Source organism: Megascapheus bottae, chromosome 28, assembly GCF_031878675.1.
Source record: "Megascapheus bottae isolate mThoBot1 chromosome 28, mThoBot2.hap1, whole genome shotgun sequence".
NCBI classification, from domain to species: domain Eukaryota; kingdom Metazoa; phylum Chordata; class Mammalia; order Rodentia; family Geomyidae; genus Megascapheus; species Megascapheus bottae.
Genome location: NC_143536.1, coordinates 11,302,116 through 11,328,137, shown reverse-complemented (window position 1 = coordinate 11,328,137; position 26,022 = coordinate 11,302,116). Strand labels below are relative to the sequence as shown.

Genomic DNA, 26,022 nt, shown 5'->3' with positions numbered 1-26,022 from the left:
TTTATTAACTCCATGGCCATGGGTAGAGAAATTGACCTGTCCAGATTTTAGGTAGTTTAATAATTCCACCTTTCTCTCCTTTATTTTATAGTTTCAAGATTCTGTAATTCTGAACTGTATTAGTAAGTTGATTTTCTTGGATGGGCAAATTTGCTGTCTAGAAATAAATATGAAAATCAAAAGAGAGAAAATGAGGACAGATACTAGTTTATATAATTTATGTTCTTCTACTTTATTCCAAATGATATTCTAGAAAAAGAAGAGAACACATTGAAAATAGTACCAAGAAAGTTAGAGGAGTTTTAAGGCTCAAAATAGATGGGTTTCATTTTGTTGAACATTACTTTTTTTTTCTTTTTCTCTGTACTGTAGCTAAAATTCAGGGTTTCATATATGCTAAGCAAGTATACTACTGCTGTACTCATAATCTGGAACATTTATTTTATTTATAGACAGAATCTCCTTTGGTAGCCCAGGTTGATCTTGAACTTGAGATTCTCTAGCCCCAGCCTCCTGAGTACAGAGATTAGAAGTATACACTACCATGCCTAGCAGGAACATTACTTTTTTGAGGAATGAACTATTGAGAAGATTTGAAGAAAAGTGTGTGCAAATTGTTACCACTGGATTGATAGTCAGAAGAGATATAGAAGATGCTAATCATGCCTCACACGACTTAGATCAGGTCAAGCAAATCTCTAATGGTATGCTTTTGAAATTTACATATAATAAAATGAGCTTAAAATTTTTAATGGCAATTTAAGTGAACAGTTTTATCTAATTGTGAAAATGTTTGCAGCATTAGATAGTTTTAATATACTGGCTAATGTTAGACTTGGCTCAAGGTATACGCTAAATGAAAGTTTGATGAACAAAAGGTATTCGTTTGGTCTCTGGATAATTCATAGCTATAAAAAATATTTTCCTGACAAGGATTTCATGGTTTTTTTAAATTTTTTGCGGGGTAGAGGGGGTAGAGATGTAAGGAAAGCTCTCTTCGTGTGATTTTATAAGCCATGCAGAGCTGAGTCTTTGCTGCAGGAACCTAATGGTTTCTCCCACCGTGGAGCCTGCTGTTAATAAACTCTGACTCAGAGCAGATGCGCTGTGGACCTTCAAGGCTGGGGGGGTGGGGGAAGAAAGGGAGGGGAGAGGAGGAGGGGTTTAGCCAAAAACAAAATCAACCTTTCTCTATCATTTTTCTAGAATTTTCTCATTCCCTTTCTGCTTCCGTCTCCATGAAGCATTTTTTTTCACTTAGCTCATGAAGTTATCACTTCCTTATTCTGAGGTGTGTCTGCTGCTGCCTTTGAATATGTGTTGATATCAGCAGAATCATACTTACCATTTTGCTTTTGAAGCAATTTGTTTAGATAAATGTAAAGAAATCCTCCTCACACTGCAAAAAGTAACTAAGAGCTGCTATCATCCTATGGGTTTTCTTGTCCCTTCCCATCTTAGAGTGGGGTGACCCAAGGCTGACCCTAAAGAAAGCTTCCTACAGGTGCTGGGGGGCACTTCAATATTCTTTCTCTTCTCTCAAGGTACTTTAATTTATCTGGTTTATTTTTAGGCCTTGTGCTCACTGTGTCTATTCCAGGAGGGCGTCTCTTAACTACATTTTATAGAGACTGCTGCTTGTCAGGGTTGTTGGTGTCACCCACATCCTAATGACCTCTTTGTGTTATATGGTTGTAATTCACAAAAGCTGTTATTCACTGCAGAGTTTTGCCCACTGTTTATTTCAGCCTCCTGCATCTTTCTCAGTTTCTGCCATCATTGCATAGGTATGTGGTCTGGGGCATTCCACAGATAGATGGGATCTGTTGTGTCAGTTGTTTTTGTTTTGTAGTTCTTAGATGCAACAGAAAGCACACAAAACTCCAAGGACTTACAAGCATTGTAAAGTTCCAGAAGATTTTATTTTAGGGCTGGGGATGTGGCTCAGTGATAGAGCCCTGCTTTGCATATTCAAATACTCAGGTCTGTATGTGTTTGTATATACACACATGTGTAGGACTTTCTTTTGGTGGTACCAGGGTTTAAATACAGAGCCTTACACTTGCTCACAGCTTGCTGTCTACTATCTGAGCCACACTTCTAGCTTGTGGTTTTGCTGGTTAATTGGAGATAGAGTCTCATGGAGTTTTCTGTCTAGGCAGACTTTGAACCAAGACCCTCCCATGTTTAAGCCTCCAAATTAGTTAGGATTATAAGATGGGAGCCTGGCAATAGAAATATACTCTTGTTTTTATATCAATATGTGCTATTTACCCATAATACAGCTTAATTTGATTTTTTATTATTGTTCCTAGCAGAATTAAATCTTGTTTCTTTTATTATTATCGTTTCACTTATACTCTTAAATGAGGTATCAGTTGAACTATTTCTCCTGTGGATACTGTTGTGTTACTACTATACATAGTCTATTTCTCTTAAAACATTAATGAAAATATAAAATAAGTATATATAAATCTAGACTTTGTTTCCCATGTTTTCTCATTATCCTTTGGTATTTTCCATTTCTCCTCTAGGTAGTGTTTCAGCAATTTCAGTTCATTTTACCTTATAAATGTTTAAGCAAATTTGGATGGCATTGCACACTGCCACTGCCAGCCATGGATTTAATAATATAATTACGAAGTGAGATTGAGTTTACCTTTATTTGTTCCTCTAATGATGCCAGGCAGGACTGCTTCTTGCTGAGGGTTCTCTTGTGTGTATTTTCTCTTTTCCTGTTAATTTGGTAATCTAAAGACTATTACATTTATGGGCCATCACCTGTTGTTTCTGTGAGCTCCAGAGGATATAGGGACACTGCTTTTATGAATGAGTGGGAAAGGGTAAGGGATATGTGTTTCTCTTGGGGTCAGCTGGTAAGGATACATGCCTTTTTCAGGGTCACCTGGGCCCACTTTGATTTACTGAACTCTTCCAGTCTGTGCCTGAAATGGTGTTAGGAAGGTAGGCTTCCCCCATGAGACTGGAGTCTCATTCTAGCCCTGCCATTTGCCAGTTCATTGACTGCATGGATTGGTTCTCTGTAGCTCAGCCCTTCTCTGCCTGGGAGAGGTTAATGCCTACCCGCTAATGTTGTTGGGGTACTGGCTCCCAGGAGCAAAGCCCTCCTCTCTGCAGACCAAGCCCCCCTTTCACAGATAGAAAGGAGCCATATCCATCCGGTTATCTGGTGTTCACGGCTGAATAGGGCTGTGGCTGAGGAACAAAGCCACATCCTTTGTATGACTTTCTCATGGTCTTAGTGTCTTGGTGTCAAACATTTTGTTTCTTATTCACTTCTCAACTAGAACTCTGTTGTTCCTGAAAACATCCATGTTTTCCATATCTTCAGCTTCCAAGTTACTTTCCCTAGATAGCCTCTCCAGATATGCCACCGGAGTCGCAGGGCACAGCTTGTCGTGTCCAAGAACTCAGAATGAAACACTGTGCCATTATTTCATATATTACCAAGAACCAGGAAGGAAAAAACTCATGAGCAATCGCTGACCCAATTCTTCTTACCATGTAGCTTTCTATAACATTAAAAGCTCTTATAGCCTATTTAGATAGGGAAGTGGCCAGCCACTAAAGTACCACTGATTTCAAAATATTCAACCCCCAATTCAGAAGCAATGTGATTATCTGTATCTTAGAACCAAGGAAATCCATGTATCTCTTAGCTGTGGGGTACATAATTATTTGTTATTAGCCTGTACTGCATTCCTAAAAGCTCTTCAACTATCGGGAAATGTGATTTGTTCATCTTAAACTCTTGAAATCTTTATATTTCAAAAGCACAGACCAATCAGCTGATCAGTCAGTGTTGTAAAAGGCATTTATGTTCTTATGGACTTGGTTTAACATTAGCTCTTTCATACATTATACATGGATTCTAGAAAGAAAAACAATAGAATAGTTACGTACTGCCAAAATCCTGTTTTTTTTTCTAGCCTGCTGAAATTCACAAAATTAGTCCATTTGCTAATAGCCCGAGTTTCCCCTAGAATAGGAATTAGAAAATAGAATAATAGAGTTAGGAACACTCCTCCATCATTTGCACATTAAAAATTATCTTTCCATCTTCATTCTTCAGAAGGAAGTATAATAGATGGCTATGGTGCACTGGGCCTCTGTAATCCCAGCTACTGGGGAGGCTGAGGTCGGAGGATTGCCTGAACCTGGATGCTTGAGACCACTGCAGACATCACAGAGAGACCTCCATTTTAAAGAAAACACAAGCATATGAAATGCTAATTAGAGCTTCTGGTTAGTGAATGTGGACCAATGAGATTATCATAGTCGAAAACAAGACATTTAACACTGAAATTTAAAGAAATATTTACATATAGTGAAAATGACATTTTGTGTGTATATATATATATATCTATATTACTCTACATGAGTATAGATTTACCACCTAAATACATTTAAATGTACATAGGTACACACACATATGGACACAAACACATGGAGACGTGTACAATTGTGAACCATTGCTGCAACTATCACCTGTGCATTTGACAAACAAGGAGACAGAGCCCATATAGCTTTAAAATATGGGTCTCTACTCTAGTGTGGTGTTGACTTCATTTCTCCTCTCAGATTCCTGCCCTGCAGACCTCTCTGTCTGTTCGTACCCCTCCCATTCTCTACACCTTTTTTCCCCTGGCTTTTTTGTCTAGGAAAAAATGAAATCCCTTTCCCTAGGAAAAAACCCAAAACCCAAGTCTTATTTTTTCCTTAAAATGTTCAGGTTCTACCTCCATGAAGATTCCTAGTTGACCTTTACAACACTGCCTTTATGTCAGCTTTGTAGTTGTCTTCACATTAGCATTTATCTTTTAATGCACTTGTATTTTTTCTTATTTATTTAATGTTGATTTATTTACACTGGTTATATAGTGGAAAGAGATTTTACTGTTACCTTTCCACACATGTTTACAATGTATTCCAATTCATTCCAGCTCCTCTTTACTCCCTTCCCCAAGCAAATTCACCAGGTTTCATTGTTCTGTTTTCATGGTTGCAATGATCTATTTAGGCAGCATTCACCCCTGCCCTTGTTACCTGTGTTCTCTTTCTTGTGAACTACAGATCGAAATTTGTTTTTTTTTTTTACCCCTCAGATTTTTTCATATATTTTTATTGTAATTAATAGAAGGGTTATATGATATTTGCCAGATAGAAGGTGCATTAATTCACATTACCTCTCAGATTTTTAATTCCATTTTCATCCAGTGAAAACTTGTGCCATCAAATTTTTTCTTTCTGGGAATTTCTTTTGGGAATTTCCCAGACATCTGTTTCAAGCACAGTGTTCCCTCTTCTTTCTGTTACTTCTGTCTCGTTTTAGAGGTGTACTTCGTTGACTTATTTTCTAACTTCATCATGTTGCTGTGGAAAGCCCATCTCCACTTGGAGTGGCCATCAGTCATATGTGGAAGAACACTTAAATACACTTCCTACATGGGGAATTGCCCATCTCATACCTGTGCCTCCTGCATCCAGCTACAAAAGCAGAAAACTTGAAGGCCAAATTTTCCCTCCCTCCTTCCCAGCTGGGACTTTGAAGTAGGTGCTAGGGACCTTGAAGCAGGTGCTAAAAGGTTCAGGGAGGTTCAGAGTGCAGAATTTGTTGGGAAGATGGTGGGTGCCAGCAGTAATATCCGTTTTCAAATGTATGTTCATCCATAGCGGTGGCATTGCCAGCTGTGATGTCCTGTGCCCAGCTGCCTTCACCAAACCGCATTTATAACATGATTTTGCCTATGGGTTTAGTAGCCTGGATTTTTCTCTCTCCCAGTAGCCAGACAGTCGGTGTTTCTTTTTTCCTTACAAGCATCCAGAACCAGCTTCTATAGCTGGCAACTTAGAATATTGCCTGGCAGAGTCTGAGCTTAGAGCCCTGCAATGGGTCTTATCTTGGGTTTGGCCCAAGCTATCAGACCTTGGGAGAATCGCTTAAGTACTCATTTCTAAAATGAGGGTATTTTCAAAGTCTTTTCAACTCTAAAAATCTATTATTTTTGTTCTGGTTAATTGGCCAGTGGGATGCTGATGTGATCACCATTGGCTGCCAAACCCATCAGCAGGCACCACCAAAATTCTGCTCCTGGTATTTCTCCAAGGTTTTATTCTATTCTTGCAATTCCTGGGTGCTTGGGCCTTTATTTAACCCGATTGGTTAGCTGGCATTTACTGGTTCTATGCACTGCTTGCATCTTGACAGGTGTAAAAATGTTCTTTGTTCTCTGTTTAGTGATCTGATTGAAGGGAAAAATGCTTTAGGCACCAGTAAGTTTCAAGGTTTCTGTGGTAATGTTGGTTCAGATGAGAGCTCCTTACTGGAGAGTTGAGAAGTCATAAATTGTAAAAATTACATTTTAATGCAGTACTGTGGACTAGGAGATTCAGGATTTAAAGAGACCAGCCCCTTTTTAGTTTAGTTTTTTTTTTTTTACAGCTATATGTCAGAACAACTCAAGTGTTATAGATTTTCAGGAAAGCTAACAACAAATGGGTCAAAAAAGCCACCTTCTTACAGAACAATAGTTCATAGCTCTGTAGTTGTCTCTAAAGGAGAGGGAGAAGAAAAAGACAGAGGAGCTTGGAAGTAATCATTATTCAGACCTCCCTGTGAGTGGAAGGAATCTATATGGCCCTTGACAGAAATGGCACATAATTAAAATGAAATCAACATTAACTTTATTCTCTCTCTTACTTTAATACACTTTATGGTTTTGTTTGGTAATATTTTTATTTAGACATGCTGGTTTCAGAAGCAGTGATGGTCCTTGGGTTACCAGAAAGAATGATCTGGTATTTTGTTGGTCTAAAACTCTAGGAGCACAAAGGAACACATTTTATTGATCAGTAATTCTAATTTGGTTTTAGCTGACATTTATTGAGTGCCACACACATTAAGGACTTCCACCTATATGGTAGTTATGAAGCGATTTTTTTATGTGACATGCTGTGCTACTTATAGAGTAATACTTATAGAGTAATAGAGTATTAAATAGTCCTCCAGTAGTGCTCAGAGTTAGCTGGGAAATGACAGATGTATAAAAATTTTGAAATAGCTGGCCAAACTATACAATACTAACTCTGAAAATGCATAACTAGTTTAGGTATAAAAATTGGGCTGGGAGTTTGGCCTAGTGGTAGAGTGCTTGCCTAGCATGCATGAAGACCCGGGTTCGATTCCTCGGTACCACATGCATAGAAAAAAGCCAGAAATGGTGCTGAGGCTCAAGTGGTAGAGCTCTAACCTTGAGAAAGTCCAAGGACAGTGCTCAGGCCCTGAGCTCAAGCCCCGGACTGGCAAAAAAAAAAAAAAAATTGATGACAAGCTGGGAACTGGAAGCCCAGGAGGTTGAGATCTAGAGAATTGCAGTTTGAAGTCAGCCAGTCTCGAGGTAGAAAAGATTGAGAGACTTCGTATCCAATTAACTAGCAAAAAGCTGGATGGCAGTAGTGGCTCAAGTGGTAGATCATTAATTGTGAGCAAACAAGCCAACTAAGAGCACAAGGCTCTGATTCAAGACCCAGTACCCACAACAAAAAGTAATAAATAAATAGATAAATACATACATAAACAAAAATGATGAGTTAATGAAAGCTAGAAAAGCTGAGAGGTAGAGGGAGAGTTGAAGCTTGAAGGAAGGAGATAGTATGGAAGTAGAGCCTTCAAGGATGATGATGCATCAGGTTCTAAGAAAGCCAAGAGAAAGGCCAAGTGTAGTCAGTGTGCTTGGCAGTGACAAAGTATAGTGCTGGATAGGGTAAGTGAGAGGAGATGATCAAATTGGTGAGTGGGTAGTCAGCAGTGCTAGACTGACGAATTTCTACTTGAACTAGGCCATGAAAAGGCAGGAGAAGTCACCTGTTTCTAGAGCATATTACAAAAGATTGCTTTGTATACCAACTTATATTCCCGTTTCTTTTTTCTTCAGATTCCCTGGAGCCTACTTATCAGCAGCTTCAGAAGATGAAACTGGACAAGAGTCCCTTTGTGGTTGTGTCTGTAGTGGGGCAGGAACTCCTGACAGCTGGCCACCATGGCGCCTCAGTGGTTGTTTTAGAAGCTGCTCTGAAAATTGGCACCTGCAGCCTCAAGCTGAGAGGTTCTGTCTTCTCTGCCCTGAGCAGTGCTTACTGGTCTCTTGGCAATACAGAGAAAAGCACTGGGTACATGCAGCAAGACTTGGATGTGGCCAAGACTTTAGGTAGGCTCACACTGCTCTTCTTTATTTTCCATGCAAGCATGAAACAAACAAAGCTGACTAGCCTGTTATACCATGAAGAGTGAAAAAGTCTCTAGAATATTCTCAATTTAAAAGTACTCAAGTCTTTAAGTCTTCTGGTTTAACAAGGTATCAAAATTCCATAATGGCCAAGGACTGAGGAGTCACATACTTCAGGCCTTCCTTAGAGATTTGGGTTCTCAGATTTAATATCTTGAATGATAGTACTGGTGGGTGAATCTTTGTCTCTCTTTTAATTTTTGCTTCATTTTGCCCAAGGTAGTGTAGTGCAGAAGTTAAGGATGCAAAGTTTGGCAGGAAAACCTTACCAGCCTCTGGGTCCCAGTTTTCACACTTTTAGAATAAGTGTGTTTAGGATCATGCTGGTCATTACAGTGATTGTCTAGGGACTTAGGGGACTGTGGTAGAGAAGAAGTCTGGTACCAGTGAGCCTGTGAAGATGGGATGCACACGAGGCTTCCAGAAAGATGTCAGAACCAACAGCTGATAACTGTCAGTATCAGGCCATTTTAGAATAAAACTTCCATGGCATCGTCTTTGGGTCGAGGCCTCAAACCTCACATTTGTAGACACTTAAGCCCTGACTATATAGTTACATAGTAATAGTGGTTGTCCAGAAATGGAAGTTCTAGGTTCTTAACTTCCCACATGGGCTCTTGAGGAAGAAGCAAATACTTTTCTATAAGAAGGTGAATGGCATTTGAGCAGACAAATCTGTGGATGTTAAGATGATTGTTTTAGCCAGGCACAGTGTCTCACAGCTGTAATCCTAGCTACTCAGGAGGCTGAGGTCAGAGGATCGAGGTCAAAGCCAGCCTGGGCACTAAAGTCCGAGAGACTCTTATCTCCAATTAATCACTAGAAAACCAGAAGTGGTGCAGTGGCTCAGGAGGTTAGGACAGTAGCCTTGAGCTGAAGAGCTCAGGGATGGTGCCCAAGCCCAGAGGTTAAGCCCCATGACCAAAAAAAAAAAAAAAAAAGATGATCTATATGATGAACAGTGCTATAACTTAGAGATATTTTGTTTTGTTTATTTTTAAATCCAATTCAGGTGACCAGACAGGAGAATGCCGAGCTCATGGGAATCTGGGCTCTGCATTCTTCTCCAAAGGAAATTACCGGGAGGCTCTCACGAACCACAGACATCAGCTGGTACTTGCCATGAAGCTCAAGGATCGGGAGGTAAGATGCGTACCTGCAGGCAGAAGGAAGTCTTTTAGTATTTCAGAAAGTGTATTAGGATATGACTTTCAGAACGTGACCGACTTTGATGCCATCTGTTCTCACCAATCAGGTTCTGGGTTCTGGGTGGGCCCATGGCCTTCATGTGTCCCCAACCTCAGTGTCTAATGGCTAGGGCACATGTACTGCTCTTAGTCTCTTCCAGTGGACCATGGAACAGCATGTAAAATTAGCAGAAAGCTCTATGTCATGACCTAGTCATTAAAACATGCTTTTTTTGAGATCTGGTATTGTTTCTTTAATGGATTTTTGACTCTTCTGGGAGAAGCATATTAAGTTTATGGGGACACCTGAATTTTGATGATAATGAAGGACCACTCTAATCTTTATTGATGAGATGGAGTATAATGTTCTCAAACAGGTGATTTCTAATAGATGTGATAGGAGAAAGTGCCTATCCTGCTTTGTGGAAAGAGGGTGGGGTTTGTACTCAAATCTAGCTCTGAATCTGGCTCTACTACTTCCTGGTTCTAGGTCCCCAGAGAGGTTATTATTCTTTCTTTTCTCCTCAGTTTTCTTATTTGAGGAATGGTTAAATATTCCATGCATCATTGTAGAAAAATTATATGTAATATATGTGACATGCTTGGTATGGTATTTGTGATTACATAATGGTATTCCATGAAGTAATTTTGCTTGGCCAGGTAGTGGCTCATACCTGTAATCTCAGCTACATGGGGGACATAGATCAGGAGGATCGAGGTTTGAGGCTAGCCTGTGCAAAAGGTTAACAAGATATCATAACAGGAATAACAAGAAAATATGTAGTGCACACCTGTCATCCAGATCTTTGGGAATCATATGAAAGATTGCATCTAGGAAGAGGATTGCAGTCCAGGCCAGCTGGGGCAGAATATTTAAGAATTAACTGAGCTGACTGTGGTGTCTCACGCCTGTAATCCTAGCTACTCAGGAGGCTGAGATCTGAGGATTGAGGTTGAGGCTCAAAGCCAGCCCGGCACTAAAGATCATGCAACTCATATTACCAATTAACCACTAGAAAAGCAGAAGTGGCGTTGTGGCTCAAGGGTTAGGGAGGTAGCCTTGAGCTGAAATGCTCAAGGATAGCCCCCAGCCCAAGAGTCCAAGCCCCACAACCAACATTAAAAAAAGAAAAAGTAAAAAGAAGTAACTGAAAAATAATTAAAAGCCAACAAAAGGTCTTGGGTTGTAGCTCAAGCAGTGGAGTGCCTTAGCAACTATGAGGCTCTGAGTTCAACTCCTAGAATTGCTGTTTTCCATAGATTATAGGTTTTATTCTAATATTGATGGAGAAGAAATGTTTAAGCAGAGGAAGCAATACGTTTCTTAGTTAATTTATGAGCTGAGAAGAAATACATTTAATTACATTTACATCTTAGAATTCTAGTGTAAGACATTATAAATATCAATTATATTACTGAAATGATCCAGTAACTTCAAGCCTCTGGAATATGGCCAGGTAGCAATATCATAAAGAATTAAGAAATTTAAAAAATGATTAAAAGCCTGAAGCAACAGTTGACAGGGAGGACGAGACAGGAGGATCACTTAAGCCCAGAAGTTAAGTCCATCCTGAGCAAGTAATTGTAACTCAGAGAGAGAGAGAGGGAAAATAAAGAGGAAGAGAAGGGGAGAGAAGAGAGGAGATGTGGGCAAGAGAAGGTCTAGGGAGAGTGGAAGAAAAAAAGGAAGGAGGGAGGAAAAGAATGAAAGGGAGGGAGAGAACTGTTTAGGTTTATAGACTTTTGTATTCTCTGGAGACCTGAATGAACATTTGTCATTGCTTATTACTCTTAGTTTATCAACAGTTTTTAAACTCCAGATACTCTATTTTTTTTCTAGTGCTGGAAGTAGAACCCAGGGCCTTGCAACGTGCTAGCTAGAGGTTTACCATGGAGCTGCATTCCTAGCTCTGACATTCTTTCTTGATGCTGATGTTCAGGCAACCAGAAGAGGAAACTAGAGACGGATGTGGCCCTAAGAAGTGAAAACCAGGTTCAAGAATTAAAATAGCATAGTTGTCTAGACAGGCCCATTGGTATAATCAGTCAAGACCTACATTTATAGTCCCTTTCCCTATCTTGTGAAATGTATGCTAGCCTAGTTATTGGATAGGATGAAAAGACAGTTTGAATCAAGGGCATAGCAGTGTCGTAAGTATTAAAAAGGAAGAAAAATTTTCTGCCTTCCCTCTTCTCAATAGCATGATTTTGTATCACTTGAATTTTCTGAAGTTTGTAAAGCACTGAGGTGCAATGTATTTTAAGAAATTATAAATTCAGGAATATACAAGGGACCCTGAGGTAATATTGGTGCTCTTCCCCCCCAGCCTTTTCAACTCAGAATTGCTACCTATATGGACTCCTCAGTCCCCTACTGTTGTCCTTTCTGTACCTACTCATGCAGTGGCTGCTAGGAACCCCTCTCTGTGTAGAAGACTGTGCCCCTGGGGCTGGCTTTTAACCCTGCCCCACTCTGTGGGAAGATAGAGAATGTCCTGCTGCCACAATTCTTTTCTGAGTTGAATGAGTTTATCCGTTTTCCCTTGGAAGTTTCTAGTCATCAGACCTTTAACACTATTAGCAAATCTCCTCTGCCTGCTCCCCTTTCATCTTGGCTGGCTTGTGTTTGCCTCTGGGGGTAGTATGTACTTTCCTGAAAGTTGATGCGATTTTTATTAATATTTTCTTCATAAATGTATTTCCAAATTAGATATAGTAAATGTTCATTAATATCTGTTTCTTTCCTTTTCTCCATCCCTCCCTATTTCACTTTCTCCCTTCCCTCCTCTTTTTCTCCCTCTCTGCCTCTTTTCAGCCATCCCTCCCTCCTCTCCCTACTTCTCTATACTGTCAGCAAATCTCATGTATGCATTGTTAACTATACCTTTGCTGTATACAATAACAGTCAGCCTGCTCATTCTCTATAACTGAAATTCTGTAGCCTTTGACTAACATGTCCCATCCTCCCCCCCGCCCCGCCCCAGATATTGGTAGCCAACATTCCATCTACATTTTGCTTCTATCAACTTGACATTTTTAGTGTCCAACTATTAGTGAGATTGTACTTGTTTTTCTTCTGTGGCTTTTTTTCACTTAATGTAATATCTTCATGTTCACTCAGGTGTTGCAAATGGCAGGGTTTATTTCCCTTTTAAAATTAAGTAATATTCGTGTGTGTATACCATGGTTTCTTTACTTATTGGTTGGTGGGTACATAGGTTGTTTCTACATGTTGGCTGCAATGAACATGGGCATTTCTCTTAATTTGAAAGTTTTAGGAAATCAATGGTATTCCAATATTTCTTTTTTTTCTTTTTACTACTGGTGTTGAAACTTGAACAAAGGGTCAGGGCATGTCCTTAGCCATTTTTCACTAAAGGGTGGCAGCCACATTTCCACTTCCAACTTTTAAGAGGTTAATTAGAAATAAGAAGTGGGTGCCAGTGGCTTATGCCTGTAATCCTAGCTACTCAGGAGGCTGAGATCTGAGGATTTCAGTTCAAAGCCAGCCCCCCTGGCAGGAAAGTACATGATCTTATTTCTAATTAATCACAGAAAAAATGGAAGTGGCCCAAGTGGTAGAGTACTAGCCTTGAACAAAAGTTAGCTCAGAGTCAGTCACATCCAGAGCTGAAGCTCCAAGACCAGTCAGGGGTGGGGGGGGGGAGAGAATCACACACAAAAAAAACCACAAAAACTCCAAAACAATTGGAGATAAGAGTCTTATAGACTTTTCTGCCCAGGCTGGCTTTAAACCACAATCTTCAGATCTCAGTCTCCTGAGTAATTAGGACCACAAATATGAACCACTGGCACCTGGCCCTCCATTAATTCTTTTATCTCCTCTCACTTATATACTTCTGTGAGATGTTTTTCCTATATGTTTAATATATCTCATTAGAAATGAAATTTTTTCCATTGTGATTTTTTTGAAGAACAAATTATTAGGATATGGAAAAAGTGTTTATCTTACATATTTTGTAATTGGCTATATGAAAATAATATTATAGTACTTTTGTTAGGCTGTTATTTCTTTTGTTGATTCTCTTGAATTTTCTTAAAATTCAAATTATCACCAAATAATGATCAGTTTATACTTGTGTGTCTTGACATTGTAGCTTTACTTACACTGTTCTTCCACAACTTTGCAATGTTTATATTGAAAAAAAGTAGCAACCTGCCTTTCAGAGCAAAACTTAAGCAGCAGAAATGCTGTGAATGGCAGCGATGGGAAAGTGCAAGTCCTGCCTTTTTTATGTTGGGCTGTAATAAGTTTTAGGATTTTCCCAAATAGTATGATAGCAGCAAAACCAGTTTATCTACTTAACTTCATGATGCAGTAAGCATTTCTCTTGTACAATTACTCTTAGAGGCTTAACAGGGGAGGTGATACCTTCTCCACGGGAATTTTTATTCTGACTAACCTCCTGTCTTCTTTAATGATTTCAAAATTAATTTCAGGTACCCACAGAGACCTTCCTGTGAGTGAATATTAATTGTCAGAAGAGTGCATAAATTATACGGTATTAAAGATCTTGTTCTCCATTCAGAACATCTGAGATGCAAATATGCTGATGACTTTGAAGTTTTTCCCAGGTCGATTTCTCTCCTGAGCTCCATATTTCTATTTACAATGGCTTCCAGAACCCCCACACTCTGCTCTTGGACCCTGCCTTAGCCCTCCATCTATGTCTGCTTCTGTATCACCTGCCTACCTCCTCCCCTACTCTCTTATCTGCTTAGTTCTCAGATTATCGTTCTTTCTGTAACCTGTCTGTTTTGCACCTCCTCTCTACTGTTATAACATTGTGTGTGTGTGTTTGTGTGTGTGTGTGTGTGTGTGTGTGTGTGTGTGTGTGTGAACAATGGCAATAGCCTCTTGTCAGAACCTTTCTCACTTATGTAGGAATGCCACTGCTAGTTAAGGAGGAAACCCATGTATTCTTGGGTCTATCAACACTCTTCTTTTGCACTTTTCTTTTGCACTCTTCTTTCTAGAACAGAGTAATGGCTGACAGTGTAGATTTTGATTTGAATTATGTCTTGACTAGCTATTTTCTTGTGGTTCTGAAAAATGTCTAACTCCCTTATTGTGTTGATGGACACATGAATTGTATCTGAGTTTTGACACATTTTGTTCATACTAGTTTTTGTGTACTAGTCATGGGGCTTGAACTCAGGGCCATAATTTTTTTGTGTGTTCTGGTCCTGGGGTTTGAACTTGGGACTGGGCACTGCCTCTGAGGTTTTTTTGCTCAAGGCTAGTGTTCTACACTTGAACTATAGCTCTACTTCCAGATTTTGGTGATTAATTTGAGATGAGATTCCATGACAACTTTCCTGCCCAGGCTATCTTCGAACCACAATCCTCAGATCTTAGTCTCCTCATGAACTACTAGTGCCTGGCTTTGATAATATTTTTTTATTTTTATTTTTTTTTTGCTAGTCCTGGGCTTGAGCTCAGGGCCTGAGCACTGTCCTTGGACTTTCACAAGGCTAGAGCTCTACCACTTGAACCTCAGCACCCCTTCTGGCTTTTTTTTTTTTTCCTGTGTATGTGGTGCTGAGGAATTGAACCTGGGTCTTTATGTATGCTAGGCAAGCATTCTACTGCTAGGCCGAACTCCCAGCCCTGATAATTTTTGATGAGCATTTGCACTTATTGTTGTTTAGTTGTATAAATATTTAGATTTAGATCTTTGCCAGTTAGATAGCTCATTAACAATGCAAGGGATTGTTAAACTCTAATGAGCAGTAATTAAAAAAGTAAAACATGGAGTATAGAAATACAAGTACCTGTACAATAATCCTGTACACACAGTTACGTGTGTGGTTATTTTGGGGGGGGGGGTCATGGGCTTGAATTTGGCCTGGGCGCTGTCCCTGAGCTTCTCAAGACTACTGCCCTACCCTTGAGCCAAGCCCCATGTCCCATTTTCTAGAGATTAATTGGGGATAAGATTCTCAGGTTCTTTTGTGCCTGGGCTGGCTTTCAACCTTGATCCTCAGGTCTCAGCCTTCCGAGTAGCTAGGATTACAGGCGTGAGCCAAAGTGCTCAGCTTGTGTGCTGGTTGTTGTGAGAATGGAATGAGTTAGTTTGTGGAAAGTGTATGCGTCATACAGGCCTGAAATCCTGTGAGCAGGCAGGCAGGATGCGACCATCACCACTGGCATTGCCATCATCAGTTCACAGTTCACGTGGATGCTGTGTGACCTACATAGTGTTGATGTTTATTTTAGTGTGAAGTATTCTTTCCTCATGTTGTTCTTCAACTTGTCATCCACTTGGATGCAGTCTATGAATACAATGTATTGCTGACTTGTCTGATGCTTTTGCCCTCTGTGCGTTGCTCATTCTGGGCCCCCTGGATGAGAGACCAATCCAACCCCTAGCTGTGCCTGCCCTTCTCAAATTTTGATGAATCATCTCTTCCTCATTAGACCAACCCTTTTTCAGTTCCCATATTTTTTACCCCAAGTAAATACTAGCTATTAACAAGGCCCACTACCAATCATTTTGTTACTGCCTTTTGTGTCCTGTCTGAGAAAATGATTGTGCATCTCAAGGCCATGAAGTCATTCTCCCATGAAACTCTTCACCTTCTGCACTTAGAGCTACTGCCACTTGGAACTGATTTGTGTTTACTTCGGTGTAGGGATTCGAGTTCAGATTTTTCCTCTGAATGGATATCCAGTGGTCCCAGCATTATATTCAGAAGATTGCACTGCCTACTGCTTGTCCTGAGTAAGGTGTAATGTAGTTAAGGACTCCACATTCCATTCTGTTGATCTGTTTGCCTTTCTTTATGTCATTGGCCTCTTCCTAGCTGCTGTAGCTTTTCATTGAATCTGGATATCTGTTACTGTAATTCTTTTGTCTTTGTTCTGGTTCAGGATTGTCCTGGCCATTCCAGGTTGTTTGTGGATGTGTGCATAATATATTTTATATTTTACAGCCAGCTTGTTAGGTCCTCCTTGTTGTACTCAAACATCCTGCTGGAATCTAAGTGAAATGGTATTGACTCCATGAGTATATTTGAATGTTACCTTTTATCAACATAGAATATTTTTCTATTTAATTAGGACTTATATAACTTTACCATCAATGTTATACTTTCCAATGCAGAATTAATGCATATATTTCTTTAATTTTTTCTTAAGTTTCTGTTGGTATTAATTATTGTAAATCATTTATTTGCACATTCATTCATTTATTCATTTAGTCATGGTACTGGAGATTGAACCTGGCTTCCCCCATGGTAGGCAGGTACTCTACCACTTGAGCCATACCTCCAGCCCTTTTGTTTATATTTGTATTTAAGATGGGATCTTTCTAACTTTATACTTAGCTGGCCTCAAACTCAAAATCCTCCTGCTTCTACTTCCTGAATAGATAGGATTATTAGTGTATGCCACTTAGCTATAAATGTTATCTTTGAATTTTGTTTTTCTTTGGATGACCCTCTCTTTGACTCCCTCACTTAAGTCAAGGACCCAAGGAATAGGGTTGTTTGCTCAGCCATCTTGTTCCCACACTGCTTTGCTCTTTATTGTTGTGTGTGCTAGTTCATAATGCAATAGATTGAACACTGTATTTCTGGAACCACTGTGTGTCCTTCAGGATCTGTACTGTCTACCATAGTAGCTACTCCTACATGTATTTTGGATTGAGATGTACTATAAGGCTCAAATACATTGTGGTCATCTAGGCTTGGAATTAATTAAATGTACATGAATTATATTATTACTACATTTTTATTTTAGTTATAATATATCAGAATGTTTTGAATTAAATAAAATGATATTAAATTATACTTTTTCATATTTTTATGTGAAAACTTAGATTTCATTCATTTATTGCTTTTATTTTTACTAAGCAGTAGCGTTCTAACCCTGTTTTCTATGCATTTAATATCCATGTAGTTATAAAAATATATGGTTTTATATGTCTTTCATTTTTAATTCCAAGAAAATGGACATATTCTAGCATTTTTTATTGTTTGATTCGTTTCCATGTTTTTGGCTAATGCAATTTTGTGCTTATTTATGGGATACAGTACAATAATTTTATGCATGTATTTTAAAATAATGATCAAATTAGACTAATTGGTATTTCTGATTCCTTTGAAATTACCATGTCTCTGTGTTGGAATCCTTCAGACTCTTCTAATTCTTCATAATAAATTCCTGATAGACTGTAGTAGTTCTGCTGTATATAGAACACCCGAATGAATTTCTTTTATCTAATTGTGTTTGGTCTGTATTATCCAACCTTTATCTGTCTCCTTTAGCTCCTCCCCTTTTAGCCTCTAGAGACTACTCTTATACTATCTTCTATGTCATTTTTTTAACCTTTAAATTTTTCATTTTATTTTATTTCTTCTATGTCATTAACATTTTTAGCTTTCACTCCCTCTTGCTTCCCTGCAAACTGTGAGAGTGTGAGATATTTGTCTGTTGTGGATTAGTTTATTTCATGAGATATGATGTTCCCTAGTTCCATCCACGATGCTGTAAATCAAAGGATTTCCATTTTTATGCCACATTTTAAAAAATCCATTCATTTGTCAAAAGATATCTTGGTTGAGTCTAAATTTTGACTATTGTGAATAGTGCTTTAGTATATGTGCAATGTATGTGTATGTGTATATACCCATATACACATTTATCTACCCTTTGGATGTACACCTAGTAGAGTTGCTGAACCATTCAACTTTTAGTTTTGTTTTTTTTTAAAAGGAACTTCATGCTGTTTTGTATAACCACTATATTAATTTATATTTTCACTACTACTATACAAGGGTTCCCTTTTCTCCACACCCTCGTCAAGACCTCAGCATCTGGGCTTCTTGACAATAGCCATCACCACAGGTATGAGGTAACATCCAGTAGCCTGTGCGTGTGTGTGTGTGTGTGTGTGTGTGTGTGTGTGTGTGCGCGCACGCGCGCTTGTGTGTGTGTGTGTGTATGTGTGTGCACCGGCACTGTGGCTTGAACTCAAAACCTGGACACTGTCCCTTGGCTTTTTTTTTTTCCTTCAAGGCTAGTGTTCTGCCGCTTGTGGCTACTTCCGGCTTTCTGGTGACTAATTAGAATAAGACTCTCATGTACTTTTCTGCCCAGGCTGGCTTAAAACTGCCATCCTCAGATCTCTGCCTTCTGAGCAGCAGTGATTATAGGTGTCAGCTATTGGTGTCTGGCCTAGAGTGTTCTGAGCCAGAGTCACTTTGTTTTGAAGAATGATATTTTCATATATTTGTAGGCACACACACACACACACACACACACACACACGCACACACACACTTCCAAAATACCTATTCAGGTTGTTTTCGACTCTTTTGGTAGGATTGTTTTTTGTTTTTATTGTTGTTGTTATTGTTGTTCGATATTGCATTGTATTTGCTTTTTATAATTGTGAATATTAAGCCCTATCTTACATATTTTCTTCCATTCTATTGTATGGGTTGCTTTTTCCTTTTGACTCTCTTTTGCTATGCAGAAACTTTTCAATTTGATAATAGTCCAATTTTTTTTCTGTTGCTATGTGTTTTGTTTAGGCTGTTCTAAGCATAGCAACACTTAACTTTTTAGATATCTCTTCAAATTGATGGGTAAACCAGTCCCCAGTGGTCTGTCAGTCAAAAACACTTGTGATTTGCTAGTTTGAAATGGTGATCTTCTCCCCACAGTATAACTAACTAAGCATGTGTAGAAGGAAAGGGCCAGAGTTCGTTTACTTTAACAGTCATTTTCATGCGATTGTTTTCATAGGTGCATACTGTGCCAGGTATTGTAACACCCTACTACAAAGATGAATGTGCTATTGTTCTTTCTGTCCCCCGGAAGCTCAAACTTCCTGGCAAGCTTCTGGGTGATACAGGCCAGGGTTGATGAACACTTAAGGTTGGATAAGTATGGGGGAGAGGTGACAGTAGGAAGAGGTCTCTCTCCCTCTTGGCATTTAGAATACTGGTCTTTGTTCTACTTAGAACTGGAGAAGTCAACTATTAAACGCTGACTTAATTTAGTTGTCTTTTCTTTTTCTGTATGAAGTTAGTAACTAAAATCTAAAATTCAGTAAGGGTACCTTTTGTGTTCTGATAATGCCTCTCACATAAAAGGTGATTTAAAGTGAAATTTGATTCTTCATGGTTGTGAGGACTAAAAGTCACTCACTATCATTATTGCTTTATGACACCTGCATGAACAATTACTGACCAAGTAAAAAAAGACTGCTTGACTTGGGAGAGTATTAAGCCTTCTGGATTTCCTTTAGGATGTGGCCGCAGGAAATTAATTAGAGTATTTCTTATGACATCATCCTAACCACAGTATTTTCTCCAAAAACAATGCTATTTTTCTTGGAGCTTTTTGCAGACATTTTCTACACCATGTGTATTATTACATAACTTGCAATAGTGCTAAAATGAAACCCATATAAATGCTTATGGCATATGTGTGTCTATGCATGTGTGTATGTGCATCCATGAATACATGTCTGTCTCTGTGTGTGTGTGTGTGTGTGTGTGTGTGTGTGTGTGTGTGTGTGTGTGTAGGCAGAAGTAGAGACAAAGAAAGGGAATGTTGTTGAAGTAATTATTTTACTTGTGATGGTACAAGGGAGTGGGTTAAAAGGTAGAATGCATTCCTTCTGAGCAGAGCTATTTCCTCACAGGGAGTATTAAGTTCATGAAGGGAAAGCTTGGCAACCTTTTCTGGGCTATGTATCTTTCGGGCTTTTGAGAAACAAATAGGATTGTGAAAACTGTAACTCTCAAATCACTGAAGAGTAGAGAACTTCGAAAGCAGACACAGGCAGAGTGGAAACAGGACATCAATTTCTTGGTTGTAGTTTATATGATTATAAATCAGCTGATTCAGACCTTGTAGACCTGAAATGAGTTCTAAAAACAACGCTCTTTTTCACCTGCTGATAAAAGAAGAAATTGCACACCCAGTGAACAAGTGTGAATGTGTGTGTAATGCATGACATATTTGCAAATCACTCTGCCCTCAGCTGTGCTGTCTTTTCCAACTGTATGTTTTCAAGTTCTAATTTATCATCATTTCACCTATGATATTTTCAGTTGTCCTCTTTTGGCCATGATATTTTGTAACTCTTCCTGTGCCGAGCAGAAGGAGCTTCAGATTAAGGACTTAGGAGACATAAATTTCAGATCTTGGCTTTCCACTGGAGGTTGTAGATCACAAGCATGTCTCTTTTGGAGGTGCCTGTAAAACAGGAAGTCCATATTAGGTCATTTTTAGAGGTGAGTCACCCAATACAGTTGCCATTAGTCACATGCAATTTTAAAGTAAAATTAATTAAAATCAAACAGAGTAAAAAGTTTTGTTTGCCAATCATAATAACTATTTTCCGGGTGTTCATTGGGGCTACCTACCTGCTAAAACACAAACTCAACAGTCTGTAGAACAATATGACAAAATTTCAAGAGTCCATATGCATCACATAATGTCCAAGATACATTCTGAAACTGACCTGTGAGGAAACAGGGCTATAAGCAATGAAGAGAGAAATCTTGAAAGCTTTCACAGAAAAAAAAATGGCACATTCTAGAGACAGGATACTTTGTTTTCCTACGAGAAATAATGGAAATGAGAACAAAAATGTTCAAGTCCTGAAAATTAAAAAAAAAAGCCACTTCAGAATGTAGTAGCCAGCACCAGGAATTTTCAAGAGTGAAAGCAAAATGGAGGTGTTTTCAGAGAGGTACAAACCAGTAAGATGACCAGTGGGCCCACACACTGAAAAATGCAGAGGCTGATTCTCAGGATTAAGGAAAGATAGCAAATGGACCTAGACTTTCAGGAAAGTAGAGGCATGCTCTATAATAAGTATAATGGTAAATTAAAAAGGCTGCATTTATTGTTTTCTTTGTAATTTCCTTGAAACTCATATGACTGCTGAAGGCAGAACCTTTAATGTCAAATTTCAAGTTTTATGGCAAACATAGATATGTTTTATTCTCAGATGCTTCTTTTGGGAACATGGAATAATATTGCTACTCTCACAGTTTCATTAAAATCTATCCGTATACCAACTTGATGTCCTAGAAGGAAGCTCCTTAGGTTTTACTTCAGAGAATTGGAAAACATATTCACAAAGAGGCTACGACAGCAAGGTTCATGGAAATTTTATTTTGAATATCAAAATCTGAAAATAACCCAAGAGACCTTCAGTGGAAGAAGAGATGTATGACCTGCTGTGTGTTTATAATTATATGCAATATTGACAATAAATCTGCAAAACATTAGGCTCCATGAAAACGTCAGGCAAAAAAGCAATCATGGAGTATGATTCCAGTAGTAGGAAGTTCTAGGTCAGGTAGCAGAAACTGGGTGAGGAGTCAAGTCAAGGGTCACTGTCAGGGCCAGGGACTGACCAGGAAGCTGGGAGTGGGAGGGGTGACTAACAGAAGGGGCTTAAAAGCACTTTCTAGGGGTAATATTTTACCTCAGGATGTGTTAAATATTTGTGTTTGTCAAAACTATGCGTTTTCATTCTATGTACACTTCATGCGAAGAACAAATATTTAATACTAGTTAAGTGGTGTCCATGGTGGAATATATAGGAGTAAAGTATGATGTTTGACAGATCGAGCTTATTTGAAAATGGATGGTTGAAAAGATGAACAGGTAAGAATCAAAATCCTGTGTCTATTCTCTAAAGAGATAATCTCTAGAAGCAAAAATACAACAGAAACTATCATTTCCTGCAGTCTACGTTAAGTCTGTCAGGGCATGACTGAAGTTTGTTTAATTTTGTGTCATTGTAGGTTAGAAAAATTAAATTTTGATTAGGATAGATTGTAAGAACAATGCCCTTCCCATTTACTATTACAGATGATCCAAATTAAGAATCCTTTCTTATATTCAGTTTTAGCTCACTAAAAACAATCTGGTTTTGAAGTAGTAATCAGAATCTTTTATTCTCCCTGAATAAAAGCATTTTTGTCTAATTACCATAAAACAGATCTAAACCCCAAAGTTCTCCTTTCCACCAAGGAATCCCATTAAAAAAATTGTCATTGAATTGCTTATTGCTTTAGTCTCTTTATCCATATTCTGCAGACACACTAGCCAGGTGTCCACTGGGTTCCACAAGCTTGTTAGAACATCTTCCAGCCTTTTCTGGAAGACAGAGTTTGAGCATGCCAACAAACTTCTAAATCTTTATCATTTCCCATACCTTATAACACTTTACTAACTAGTTAGTTAATTGTATTGAATGAGATGTTACTTAGAATTGTGATGCTTGTATCAGTCTAAATTTTATCTTGTAATTATCTTTTAGGAGCTTTTACTAGGCAAATCAAGAGGCTAAAATAATTATGAGAGAAATAAAGTACTTCATAAATATTTCTAACTAATCTAGCCAGAAAAATGCAGACTATAAAGAATTAGCTTTCAGGACTAGTCACAGTGTGATTAAATCTTCACTCTGACTTTTAGGCAGTTATGTGACTTTGAGTAAGTTGCGTGAGTTTGTTCTCTAAGCCCTGCCTCCTGATACATAAAAATCAGAGGTGCTATCCCCCATACCAGCCTGTACATCTGCCTCTAGCCATGAAACCCACTGGAGGTATTCTAGGTCCTTGTGTACTTGACAGTATCATACCTCTAACCTATCTGGACAGATTTTATTGCTTATTCAGACTCACTTTTCTCCCAATCCCAAATCATTGAGGTGCATTGATACTCATTGATATGCAATGCTATTCTGTTACTTTGACTATACGCTCATGATTTCATCTTAGTTGCTTAGGCTAGCCAGCATTTGAGTATTGATTCATTTTCAAATGAATAAAATAAATAATAAAAAGGATGGTAACCGGATCTATTCCATAGTTCTCTTGGTCAGCTATAAAAACTTTCCTCCAAAACCTGTCACTTTCTGTGGATCAATTACTTTGCTTGTTTTAGTCCAGTGATGCTTCAACTTAGAGGTCAGACCTATTCCCACCCCACACCCCATCCACAAACTGCATGTGCTTGCTGCTTCAGCATCAGTGAGTGGAGGCCTAGGCAGCATGATTGGGAAGGGTGAGTGTGTGTGTGTGTGTGTGTGTGTGTGTGTGTGTGTGTGTGTGTGTATACGTATACATATCAGATTAATAAATATTGACTGTTACAAATGGACTCCTTACTCAAGGGTTCAAGATACAATCTTTTAAAAATGAACATTCAATAACTATTTTTAAAATAATTTAATTTTTATTAGCATTGAGTAATTATTATAGGATACAGTATGCATTTATAATGTGCACACATGCATACATACAGTGTATGATATAAAATATACAGTATATATATATACACATATAAGTATATACACATATAAAACAACACACACATATATAATTCTTCCCTCTTCTCTTGCTGTGAGTTAAAAGCACAATTGCTTTTCTCTGCTGCAGCAAAGCAACTGAAATGCCTTCCTTCTGAAGAGAGGAGGGTGAGGGTGTTGGTGTAGGAGCCTACATGAGTTCAAGTACATGCCTTTCCATCCAGGACTGTCTGAGGCTTTTCCAAGTCTGCCAAATTACTGGCATAGGAAAATATTCACAACCTGGAAACCTAGGCTGGGTTTTGAGTTTCTAACATTGCTTCAAAGTATCCACCTTTGCTGCATGTGAGATTTTGTAAGAAATGATTAGGAGAAACAACTGCCAAATCAATAAGATTGTTTTATTAACAGTCTACATCGCATCACAAATTGTGCACCCATTTTATTGTTTCAGGCAAACTCCTGATAGTGGTGAGAATTTCATTTAAGGAGCCTTTCTTCTGGTCCAAGTGCAATATCTGTGCAGCTGGAAAGGCCTTGCCAAAGCTTTTATACAAGACGATGGATTTTCTGAGTTGCTGTAGAAATGTAGACTTCCTTACAGAACCTATAACACAACTTGCTTTAAAGTTCTTCTGTGATTACTAAGTGTTCCCTCCATCATAAATGTACTCCTTAGAAATTAGTTCTCCTTAGAAATGTTTTAATTGAGATTAAGTTACCAGTACTGGCTCTCTGTGTCTGTTTCTATAATAATAACCAATGGGTGACTTCTAAACGTTAACCTATTTCTGAGACTCTCTTATTCCTTAACTTATTCTTTCAGACCCAAAGAAAGAGTGATTGGAAGATGTCTTGAGCAGCAAGGAGAAAGGAAGCAAGTTGTATACAGATCATTTACAAGACACATTTGCAATGTAAAGACTGGTTATATAGTAATGTACATGTATGTTTAAGAGAGTTTTCATTGGGTTGTAGCACACATATGGGAATATATACAGATAACTTGAAATTCAGTTATTGATAAATTTTTACAAAGTGAGCACTCTTTTCTAATTTAAACTCTTTAATTTTTTTTAAAACTATTTATGTAGTAGCACTGTAGCTCAGTTGGTAGAGCTCTAGCCTTGAGCGCAAAGAGGCTCAGGGACAGCACTCAGGCTCTGAAGTTACCTTAAGCCCCACAACCAATTAAACAAAAGTTATTATTTAGTAGTTGAACAAAGGTTACAATTCCATAAGTCAGGCTATGAGTGTGATGTATCTTAATCAATGACATTTCTTTCACCAGTCTCCTCCTCCCATTTCTACCCTCAGATTCTGTTGTTCAGTTTTTCCCTAATGTACATTGACGATAATGACTATTCTCCCTTCAGGTTTGTGGCTCCCTCATTTCTCATTCCCCTCAAATACTTTTTACTTCCACTTCTACCCCTCTGGAAGTAGGATGGTACTGCTAACTCTGAAGTCTTATTTCTCCTCTCCTTCCATCATTTATCACCCTAAGGGATAACCACAATTCTGACTTACTATAGCATTGGTTAGTTTCCCCTGCTTTGTAAACTATTCAAATGGATTCATGTAGTATACTCTCTTTCATGCCTGGCTCAGTTTGCTCAGCATTATATTGGTCTGTTGTTTTTGTAGATTTTTATAGCAGTAGTTCATATTATTTTATTTTCTAAATGCTTTTCTATGAATTTCAACACTATTCTTTTGCATTGTTTTCATTTTTTATTGAAAATTATGTTCCATGTTTCTGTTACTGTTGAAGATAATTCATTTTCCCTTTCTTTCCCTCTCCCCCACAAAAAAACTTTTTACCAGCAAATGACTAGGTATGCTTTTCTTTTTACTTATGTAGGGTCCACTGAGTTTTTTGACTTTTTTTCACCAATATTGGAGCATCCTTAGCTATTTTCAAATGTTGTTTCTACCCCATTGTTCTGCCTTCCCAATATCGGATTCCAGTTGTATGTAAGTTATATCTTGGTGCCATGTTCCTTGTGTCTCTAATGCTTCTTGCTGTGGATCTCACCTTCTTATCTCTGCTTTAACTTGAAGAGTTTTCATTGTCCTATCTTCTAGATTATATTTTCTCTCATTTGCTATTTGCCACTAAGTCTATATATGGAATTCTTAATTTTAGTTATTGTCTTTTTCTATAACTTCAATTTGGCTATTTTAGCAGATTTTGGTTTTCTGATGAATTTACCA

At 38.4% G+C, this 26,022-nt stretch overlaps 1 protein-coding gene across 2 annotated transcripts in view; it reads left to right on the top strand.

Annotated features, from left to right (window-relative positions):
* The window catches only part of Ttc28 (tetratricopeptide repeat domain 28), a 464,455-nt gene that overhangs the window by 246,925 nt on the left and 191,508 nt on the right, over positions 1–26,022 (top strand). For both annotated transcript variants that reach the window (XM_090320386.1, XM_090320387.1), the window contains 2 exons: positions 7,956–8,228; positions 9,319–9,449. In XM_090320386.1, the coding sequence (XP_090176512.1) occupies positions 7,956–8,228; positions 9,319–9,449 (404 nt within the window). The remainder of the gene's footprint in view (positions 1–7,955; positions 8,229–9,318; positions 9,450–26,022) is intronic.